Source organism: Arachis ipaensis, chromosome B6 (assembly GCF_059453495.1).
Source record: "Arachis ipaensis isolate K30076 ecotype BB chromosome B6, ASM5945349v1, whole genome shotgun sequence".
NCBI classification, from domain to species: Eukaryota; Viridiplantae; Streptophyta; class Magnoliopsida; order Fabales; family Fabaceae; genus Arachis; species Arachis ipaensis.
This window is the reverse complement of record NC_142441.1, coordinates 145,418,493-145,430,274: the sequence shown is the minus strand read 5'-3', so window position 1 is coordinate 145,430,274 and position 11,782 is coordinate 145,418,493. Positions and strand designations below refer to the sequence as shown.

Sequence of the window (11,782 nt, the reverse complement as noted above, 5' to 3'; positions counted from 1 at the left end):
TTTTTTATTTCTTAAATTAATTTTTGAAATTAAGTTATATATTTAATTTTATTTTTAAAATAATATCAAAATTTATCTAATAATCAGGATTATCCATCTCAAAAATATATCTTTTAAATAATTTAAAAATATAAGATATTATTCATTTCTTAAATTAGCTTTTGAAAGTTGAATAATTAAACCTATTTAACTTTAATGCTAATACTAATTATTAGCTCTAAGAAATTAAAACTAAATTAAAACATAGTACTTCAACTGAAAGCAACAATAATGATCAATAATCTATGTTTCACTATTTATTTTGGAAAATTGAATTACATAGAAGATTTTATAGGAATAATACTCAACTATGTGGTATATAGCCTTTAATATATACCTAACATACACACTTTGATATACACACTCATCTCATATAAAATTGCAAAACAAACTTAAAAACTCTTGCATCTCTTATATTCTTCTTTGAAAAAAAAAACAAACACTTTTATATAATAATATATTCTCCTAACAATATATAAATATAAATATCCAAGACTCAAGAAAACCATATATGATATTTTGATTCATTAATTGACCTCACAACTTAATGGACCAAACCCATCACACACTATAATTTTTTATGGCCTACGAAGACTAAGCAACTTAACATTATCAACAACAGGCCTACAAAGAGAAGAGAAATCATCACTCCTCATAGTGTAGAAAGTGCTAAGGAACATGACCCTCGTTCTTGGGCTAACAGAAACAAATTTTAGGGCTGCCCTTTTAAACCCACCTTTTCCTTTGGACTCATAAGGCACTTTTAGGGTGTCTTTCCCAGCATATGCTTCAACAATCATAGACCCTTCACATGAATTGCTTGCATCTCCAACTGCAAATGAGAGCCATGACCAAAAAAAAAAAAACTGCAAATGAGAGCACATATGTTTTGCCCGGGACGGTTCGCGCCACTTGCGCGATCGCGCTCTCTTTACCGGCTACTAGCTCCACGGCTCTTGTCCCTTGGGGGACGGAGAAGTGGGCCGAGTCGATGTACCTCACAGCCTTGAGGAACTCGACCATCCAAACCGGTAAAGGCGAGTGGCTATCTTCAATGTTGGGTGGGATTAGCACTCCCCATGATGTGTTTGGGAATACATATGGTCCTTCTTCAAATTCACCATTCTTCAATATATTCTCTGCGACATTTTAAATAGGTTAAAAAGTTAGAACAAAATACTACTTTTGAAATGGTTGATGAATAATTTGTAAATCTTTTAAAATTAAATCTAACGGACAGAACTCAATTTCATCATATATTCTATCTTAAAAATTATACGCCATATATAAATAATTTGGAGATACTAAAATGTGAACTAAGCTTATAAAATTCCAATTTGCAAATGAACTTTCAAAAGAAAATCCTGTATAATTGAAAAGAGAAGTGCTAAGAAAACAATGAAAATTTTGAACAACATAAACAACCACCAATCAAATGAAAATATACTACACTCTAATTTAATACTACTAATTAAATTTACTCTTTTAACCTTATTAATTCACATTGTTTACACATTGTTCAAAAATCTTGTTAGTTACTTATACTTTTCCAATTAAAAAAATCCACTTCCGACTTAGTTGAGATTTTTCCATTGTTCTGGAAGAATGTTCTGGAAGAATGTTCTGGAAGAATGGTGAGTGAAGTGGGTCTCGGATTAATCAACTAACTCATTCTACTACTATGTTTTGCTTTCCTTTTCTCTTTTTTCTTCCTTCGTCTTTCACTTAAAAAAAATCACACTCCAATACTAATTACCACAAGTCTTACATTTCTTTAAAGATATAATCTTTAAATAATTTATAAATATAAGACATTTTTTGTCTCTTTAAATAACCAAGCTGTGCAAAATTCCTAGGAATCATAATCGAAAATTGGACCTACTCTTAATAAAGGTTTACCTGTCATTATAGGAGAGAGATCATTAATTGTTTTAGAGCAAGAAAGATGTTCCAGAAAATATTAATTTAACCAGTCATTATTATTGTTCCCATAATTATCCTCAATATAAATTACTAAATTAATGTGCAAGCCATGATTTCAAACTCTGCAATCAAGATTACGGCATTGATGTTACAATTTTGTAACCCTTTACAACAATTACAGCAACATCAACTGCAAATTTTACTGCAGCTAGAATTACAACCACATATCCAAATCATGATGGGACCAATAAACTTTTTCTCCAACAAATCATTTAATTTTGTAACAAATTAATTAAATTCATAAATTTAGAAGCAATCCTCCAGCACCTTTGATTACCCTAAACACAGGATTCTAAAATCCATCATCTATCACATTAATTACCCTAAACTCTAATTTGAGCTCTAGCATTTCATTATGGGAAGAATTTTGACAGAATTTTTTTTGTTCAAATTGCTTGTGAAAAATCAAATTCTCCAACAATTTAACTGAACAAAAAGAACAAAATGATGCTGTAAATGCAAATTACAGTATTTTGGGGCTGACCTGGTCTTTGACGGCACTGAGTCCAAAATCGGACACCTTGAGATTCCCATTCTCATCAAGCAAGAGATTTTCCGGCTTCAAATCACGGTGAAAAACGCCGCGCGAGGGCAGTACCCTACGGCGGAGATAAGCTGCTGGAAATACTTGCGAGCGAGATCCTCGCTGAACCTCCCTTTCGAAACCTTAGCAAATAACTCACCGCCTTTAACGAACTCCAACACGAAATAGATCTTGGTCTTTGTCGCCAGCACCTCGTGCAGCTTCACGATGTTTGGGTGGTTGAGCTTGCTCATGATCGAAACCTCGCGCTTTACGTTCGAAACCAGCGACGTTCCCATTATCTTTTTCTTGCTTATCACCTAGCATTCCACAAATTCAAAAATGTATTTTAACGAATTCGATCACATTGAAGAATTCGATTCAAAATTCAGAAGTTTCTGCAAATCATTCCTTATAAAGAGAAAATTTAACACAATCAATACATCAATTTCAACCCCAACCAATCACAGAACTTTTCAGGTTTCTTCAATAAAGAGAAAATTATTTGATCTTGTCAATTGAAACTCCAAATGATTTACCTCTTACGGCAGCGCGAGGAAGAGGAGCGACGGTGGCGTGAATGTGAGGAGCGATAGTGACACGGCAGCAACAGAATGCGACGGCGGCACAACCATGACGGAGCGACCACAGCAGCGAAGAATGGTGTGAATTTGGGGTTGAACGAGAGAATTTGGGAGAATTGCGTTTCTGCACTTTGGAAGCGGGAGGGGGGCGCGGGTATATGTGTTTGTGGTTATAAAAATCGACGGCATATGGGTCGATTTTTATTTAAAAAAAAAATAACACTCCTAGCATCTATTTTATATATTAAATTTATACTGTTAATTTTAGTTTGGAAAGCAATTTAGACCATTTAAATTTATCGACGATATCTTTTACGATATTTTAAATAACAGAATAGATATTATGTGCATCGATTTTAAATTAAAGTATTTTTGACCTCAAGTGCATCGATAATGTGACTATAATAGAAAAAAAATTAATGCTTTATAAAAATATCGACGACCTGATTGTCGGTTTTAATATTCCATTTTCAATTAAATTTTTATTAATATCGACAGCAAGCCGTCGAAAATTATCAACGGCAGAAATAAACGTCGATTTTTGGCGTAAAAAAAAATACTTTTTCTTATAGTATCAATTCATTTATTTTAGTCAAATCAAATTATTAATGTAATTGATTAGTTCTAATTATTATGGTCAAATAAAATATTAAATAATTTGATATTTATTGTAATAAAATAAATAAATAAATAAATAATATATTTAAATAAATCAAATAAAATAAATAAAAAATACCTTCAAAAACATATCATGTCAACTATGCTATTAACTACAAAAATCTAATTTTAATAATATATAATTGATTACGTTTTTTTAATTGCATAACCATATGTTATATTTTTTAATTAATATATATAATCTAAAATATTTAATTATATATTATATTTATATTTATTTATTTTGTAATTAAATTATTGCATTATTAATTAAAAATTATTTTCTAATTTTAAATTTAGTTAATCTTAGTCTATATGTCTCCTACTATATTGACAGGTTATGACCTTTAAAATTACATTATTTTTAAATTAAATTTTTATGTTTTTACTTAACCATTGTCATGGTTATTAATTAGGTTATTGTATAACCTTGAATTTAATATATGCATTAAATGGAATATTATTTGAACTTTTTATTTACAATATATTTTTTAATTTTTTATAAGACAATTTCTTATAAATTGAAGTATTAGTTTTTCCAAAAAGTTGTGTATGTACGTATATTTTTTTATATATATATTGAGATATTTATTTATTGTATTATACCTTTCTCTTTATTAAATTCAAATATTTTTTGAGTTCTTTTTATATCATTATTCAGTATTCATATAAATGACAAAAAAAAAATATACGAGCTTATTCTATATAAGTTAAATATGTTCATACAAAAATTATTTTACATATTTTATACATAAATATAAAAAAATAAATATTTATTTGTATATTATACAAATACATATACTAAGTTTTTACAATTTTAATTATTATTAAAATATTATGTATAAATAAATTTTACATGTATATATAATTATATATCATTATGTTAATAAAAATAACTACTTTTAAAAATCAATGACTCAATATGTTTTTGGTCATTTAAAAAAACAAACATAATTAAATAAATATATAAAATAGTTTATATTATCAGTGTATTAAAATTAAAACTCAAAAAATAAATGATAATATAAAAATTTATTAGAAAAACATAATTTAAATTTAAATATCAAACCTCTAATTTTAGAGAATTTGAAAATATGAAGAGTTTGACGGGTTTTGGAAGGTTAATAAAAACCTAAAAAATCCTTATCCTCTCAAAAAATAAAACTAATTAAAACCTTTCTTTTTTTTCTTCAAAATCATCCGAAAACCAAACTTGTAAACATATATACTCTAACACTATATTTGGATAAATGGAAATTAGAAGGAAAGAAAACTGAAGGAAGGAAAATTAAAGGAAAATGAAATTTTCTCTTAATTGGATCAGCACAGAAATTAGATGGAAAAGAAAAATAATGACGTAGGGCCACATCCAAGTTTTCTTTCCCAACTTGCTAAGAAAACTGCTGAAAGTTTCAAAGTAAAAGTAAAATTACTAACATATCCATTATTAAAATTAAAAACAAAATTTATAATATTTAATAGAAAATAAAAAAAATAAATTTAACAAATATTATTATTTATAATAATAATACATTAAAATTCTAAAATATAATTAGAAACACTTTTTTTATTTAAAAAATAATTTAAATATATTAGTATATTATAATTTATATATAATATATATAAGAGTATTAATGTAATCTTATACTATTATGATTTTCTTTCTTTTCACTTTTCTTTCCATCCAAACAAAAGAAAATTTTCTCTCTATTTTCTTTCCATCTATTTTCTTTTAATCCAAACAATATACAAATAACTCTACTTTTCTTTCTATTTTCTTTCCACTCATTTTCTTTTCTCCCATTTTCTTTCCTTCCACTTTCTTTTCTATATCCAAACAAAGCCTAAAGGATAATTTTTAGCCCCACTTTATTGCTTTAATTTTTTGGTTTAATTAATTTATTAATTCTATAATTTCACCAAATTTTTAATTTAATTAATCTTTACGGTTTAAAAATGTGTAATTTGTTTTTATAATAGCTAGATAAAATGTCTAGATTTGTTGTCCTCCTAATATATATTTTTCTTGATTTAATTTGTATTAAAAATGATGGTTAACTTTTAAAATGAAAGATAAAATTAAATAAATAATAAATAAACTTATCATTCATTTATTTTAACATTCATACTCAAGCACAAATATATATTTCGTACCAGTTATGCTACACATACAAGTTTTTTTGCATTACAAGTCTTACAAGTTGGACCAAACCTAACAGAAGCTACACTCACCCACAAAAGCGTGTTAACATGCGCATCACGTTTTCAAAGCGCTCTTTTACTATTATAAACGACTCTTCTTCTTCTTCCTCGATAAAAATCACAACTATCAGTTTTTCTTCGTGTTTCTCCTCCTCCTCCTCCTCCTCTTCTTCCTTCTTCTTCTCCTTCTTCTTTGTGTTTCTCCTCCTATTTTTTCGTGTGTTTCATCTTCATCGTCGTGTTTCTCCTCCTTCTTCTTTTGATTTTGTAACATTATGTATTTTTTTCTTTGTTTGATTTTTTCTCCTAAAAAGAATTATAAAAATATGAAATAAGAAGATGAAGATGAAGAAGCAGCAGCAGAAGTTGAGGAGGAGGAAGAGGAAGAGTTCTGAATTATGCAGAACTTATCAGAATAAAAATATACCCAAATATCTTCGTTTTACACCCAAATTTGCTGCAAATACAGAAATGAGTTATGCTACGTGTACACTAAAATCAACCACCAAAGTCAGCCACCAGTATAAAATACATACTGTAATACAAATATACAATGAAAATAAATTAAAGCACACATGTATTAATACACAAATACATTGGTGGTTGATTTTAGTGGCTGATTTTAGTGTACAAATAACATTTTGTACAGAAAAATATTTCCTCTAATGCTGCATTTTTTTCTTTTTCTTCTTTTCCTTATTTCTTTCTTTTTTTTAGTTAAATGAATATAAGTTCATCCTCTTTCAAGTAAGTTTGCAGCATTATGTATTTTCTTCTTCTTCTTTGTTTGATTTTTTTGTTTTTATTCTTGTTAAAAGAGTAAAACAAGAAGAAACTTAAGAAGGTAAAACAAAAAAGAAAAGATGAATAAGAAAAAAAGAAGAAGATGGTGATGATGATGGAAAAAAAAGAAGCAGCAGAAGATGAGGAGGAGGAAGAGGAATAGTTCTGAATTATGCAGAACTTATCAGAATAAAAATACACTCAAATTTGCTGCAAATATAGAAATGAGTTATGCTACGTGTACACTAAAATCAGGCACCAAAGTCAGCCACCAGTATAAAATACATACCGGAATACAAATATACATTGAAAATAAATTAAAGCACGCATGTATTTATACACAAATATATTGGTAGCTGATTTTAACGTACAAATAACATTTTTGTACAGAAAAATATTTCCTCTAATGCTGCATTTCTTCTTCTTCTTCTTCTTTTCCTTATTTCTTTCTTTCTTTTAGTTAAATAAATGTTAGTTCATCTTCTTTCAAGTAATTTTGCAGCATTATGTGTTTCTTCTTCTTCTTTGTTTGATTTTTTTTATTTTTATTCTTGTTAACAGAGTAAAACAAGAAGAAACTTGAGAAGGTAAAACAAAAAGGAAAGATGAATAAGAAAAAAAGAAAAAGAAGATGGTAATGATGATGAAAAAAAAAGCAGCACCAGAAGATGAGGAGGAGAAAAAAAAAGAGTTTTGAATTATGCAGAACTTATTAGAATAAAAATACACTCAAATATATTCATTTTACACCCAAATATCTTCGTGTTATACCCAAATTTGCTGCAAATACAGAAAAATATTTCCTCTAATGTATTTTTTTCTTCTGAATTGAACCACACCTCAGTCACTTGATTGGATTAAAAAATAATAATCAATTTTGTTCTGATTCAATTGACAATCTGAACTTGAATTATTCATTATATTTAACAACGAGATAATTGATGATGGGGGAGAAAGAGAAAAAGAAAGGAAGAGAAGAAAATCCAATGAAAAAAGGAGGAGGAATAAGAAGAGATGGTGTTGATGACAACGATAACGAAAAGGAAGAAGAACGTGCGCGCGTTGATCGAAAAATCTGTTAAGAAAGAGCGTGTGTTATAAGAGGCGCGTTTTAAAAGTAAGTGAATTTCAGAACTTGTAAGACTTGTATAGCAAAAAGACTTGTGTGTGGAGATTAATTCATTTCGTATTATTTATATTGTTGGCCTTTATTTATATATCATAAAAACCCTGAACAATGAACACCAACTTTTAAGCTTCAAGTACAAATTAAAGCACTAGCTAAACTAATTAATTATTAACCTGTGTATAGTAACTTTGCAATAGCCATAATTATGTCAACAAGTTTCTCAACGTTAGAAGCATGTTGAGGGAGCCTAGATGGATCAGGTAAAGGATGATCAGATGGTGATTCTCCATAAACACAATCATCAATAAAGGTATTGACAGCACTAGCAGCCACATTCACGCCCAGGTAATCTCCTTTCTCCAACAATTCTCCGCTGTAATCAATGCTGCCGAGCGCGCCTTCTTCGCCGAAGTGGTCCAAACACGTCTCGTAGTGATCCTTTAAACTAGAATTACGCGAATTCACAATCAAAGAGTCGATGAAATGGATTGTGTTCGTAATTTTGGCACGTACCACGCCAATTGTGTACCGTACTAGGGTAACGAGATCTTTACCCTTTGCACCACCAGGAATTGAGTTTAGAAGGTTGTAACACACACGGAAGGGTACGTCGTCTTCCATCAGGTCTTTGTTCTTGCATATTACGTTTATTTCCACAACTCTGTTTGCTGCATAGGATAATGAGGATGCATCAAGTAAAAGGAAAATCAGCACAATGGAAGAGATCAAGGAAGGTCTACGATTAACATAGAAATTAACCATTGTTATTGGCTTCTTCAAATTCAATTATATTTCTTCTTCCGATTGCCTTAACTAGCTAGCCCTTTGCTGGTTATATAATGAGCTGATAACGATCGAGTAGTAAAAGAAAAAGAGGAATGATATAGGAGTAGATTTTATGATTTGTAGTCATCAATTAGTCATTATTTATATTTTTAATGGTGTGAGATTACATCTAATGATGTAAGATTACTCAATTTTTTTTGCTAATTAGATGCTGGTCAAATTTTAATAAAAGTATTGATTCTTTAGACTTTTTCAAAGAAAAATTATTAAAGGAAAATTTGTTTACTCATATTAATCAATATTTTAGATTAATACTTTATTTTTATATTATCAAAATTTATTATTTAAAATTTAATTTAATTATATAATAATTAATGAGCTGTATGATATATAATAAGAAAAATATTATGTTGTAGAATAATAAATAAAACAAATATAAAATAAAAATGTAAATAGATGACTTTAGTTTTGATATTTACCAATATAATTATCTCACTATAATAATATAAGTAACTTAATATTATATATATTAGGAACGTATAAAAGAGAGAAGAGGAAAATTTTTGTATAAAGAGAGATGTTTATTATTCATGTGTATATATTCCTTTGGACCAAAACCTCTATTTATATACATATAAGGGTCACCTTTTCAAACTTAATTAATTATACAATCTTTCTTGACATTCTCAAAAACATAGAGAAATAGTCATCCACCTTAAATCCACTTCACACTTATCATAACACTCCTCTTGAATGACCATTTAGAATTATGTCTCACTAAAATCTTACTAAAGAAAAACCAAATAGGAAAAAATTTTAGTAAAGGAAAAAGAATACAATATCCTTTGATGGGGACTGGCTCATTAAAAACCTTATCAAGAAAGAGGATTTTGAGAGTGACTTTGTAAATAAATCTGCCAGATTATCACTTGAGCGGATCTGTCGGACATCAATTGTCCCTTGATTTTGAAGATCATGAGTGAAGAAGAATTTGGGAGAAATATGCTTTGTTCTATCACCTTTGATGTGTCCACCCTTAAGTTGAGCAATACATGCTGTATTATCTTCAAACAGGACAGTTGGAGCTATCTTATAATCAATCAGTCAACATGATGACATAATATATTGGATCAGACTCATAAGCCAAAAACACTCGCGACTAGCTTCATGTATCGCTAGTATTTCAGCATGATTAGAGGAGGTTGCTGCTATCATCTGTTTTGTGGACCTCCATGAAATAGCTGTACCACCATATGTGAACAGATATCATGTTTGAGATCTCCCTTTGTATAGATCAGACAAGTATCGCCTGCATCTGCATAGCCAACTAGTTGTGACTTAGATCCATATGGGTAAAACAATCCCATATCAACCGTTCCATGAATATGTCGAAAGATTTGTTTGATTCCATTCCAATGTCTTCTGATTGGAGAGGAACTATACCTTGCTAGTAAATTCACAGCAAATGATATATCGAGTAGTGTATTATTAGCAAGATACATTAGCGTTCCAATGGCGCTAAGATATGGTACTTTAGGACTAAGAATATCTTCATTATCTTCTTTAGGACGGAATTGATCATTTTCTACATCCAAAAATCTTACAATTATTGGGGTACTTAATGGATGTAACTTATCCATATAGAATCTTTTCAAGATCTTTTCTGTGTATGTTGTTTGATAAATAAAGATCCCATTTTTTGTATGCTCGATCTGCAGGCCGAGACAAAATTTAGTCTTTCCAAGATCTTTTATCTCAAAATCTTTTTTTATACTTTTTATAATTGTTGGAATCTCTTCAAGAGTTCCAATGATATCATCAACGTACACAGCAATTATAATGAATTCAGATACAGATTTCTTTATGAAAACACATGGGCAGATATCATCATTCTTAAATCCGTTTTTGCCAGATACTCAATAAGACGATTATACCACATTCGTCTATATTGCTTTTGACCATATAAAGATCTTTGAAATTTGACTGAGTATAACCCATGTGAATATTCATTAGATAGTTTAGATATCTTTAGTCCTTCAGAGACTTTCATATAGATATCATGATCTAATGAGCCGTATAAGTATGCTGTTACCACATCCATTAAATGCATATGTAGTTTATGATATGCGGATAAACTGACCAAATAACGCAATGTTATTGCATCCACTACAGGAAAATATGTTTCTTCATAATCTATACCGGGTCTTTGTGAAAAATCTTATGCTACAAGTCCAGCTTTGTAGCGTACAACTTTATTTTTCTCATTTTGTTTTTCACAAATACTCATCGGTATCCAACAGGTTTCACATCTTCTGGTGTACGGACTACAGGTCCAAAGACTTCACATTTTGCAAGTGAGTCTAGCTCAGCCTTCATGGTTTCTTCCCATTTTTGGTCAATCATTTTTTTGTCGACATTCTTCGACTGATCTTGGCTCAAGATCCTTATTTTCATGCATGATATTTAATGCCATATTATATGCAAATATTTCATTGACAATTGTCTTATTTCGGTTCTATTTCTCTCCTATAAAGACATAATTTATCGAGATCTCGTCATTTTCACAATTTTCAGGTACCTGAACGTCTTCTGGCGTTAAAATTATATTAGAATTTTGGACAACTGCAGGTGTCTTTACTATGTCTTTTTCAACAGGAATAGTATTTACCTCTTTTCTTTTTCGAGGGATTTTTGTCTTTAGAACCGACAGACCTGCCACGCTTCTGGCATGAATTTGCTTAGGTGGCGATTTGTTCGACTAGGACATCAACTCGAATCGGAGCATTTTCAGCCGGTATATAGGATTTAGTTATCCTCTTTGTATCAAAAAATGCATCAGGCAATTCATTTGCTATCCTTTGCAAATGTATAATCTTTTGAACTTCTAGTTCACATTACCCTGATCGAGGATCTAAATGCATCAATGATGATGCATTCCAATTGAGTTCCTTTTCAGGAAGTTTATTCCCTCCCCCTAATGTTAGAAATTTTAATTCATCAAAATGACAATCCACAAATCGAACTTTTAATATATCTCCAGTTTGTATCTCAAGATACCTTACTATAGAGGGAGAATCACATCCGACATATATTCCC

At 29.6% G+C, this 11,782-nt stretch overlaps 1 protein-coding gene and 1 pseudogene across 1 annotated transcript; both read right to left on the bottom strand.

Annotated features, from left to right (window-relative positions):
• Positions 1-581: 581 nt before the first annotated feature.
• On the bottom strand, positions 582-1,945 carry LOC107605112 (BIIDXI-like protein At5g11420 pseudogene; annotated as a pseudogene).
• Positions 1,946-8,068: 6,123 nt separating this feature from the next.
• LOC107647495 (pectinesterase inhibitor 2-like) lies at positions 8,069-8,662 on the bottom strand. The gene has a single exon (XM_016351566.1). The coding sequence runs from the start codon at positions 8,660-8,662 to the stop codon at positions 8,069-8,071; it is 594 nt and encodes a 197-aa protein (XP_016207052.1).
• Between the last annotated feature and the right edge of the window lie 3,120 nt (positions 8,663-11,782).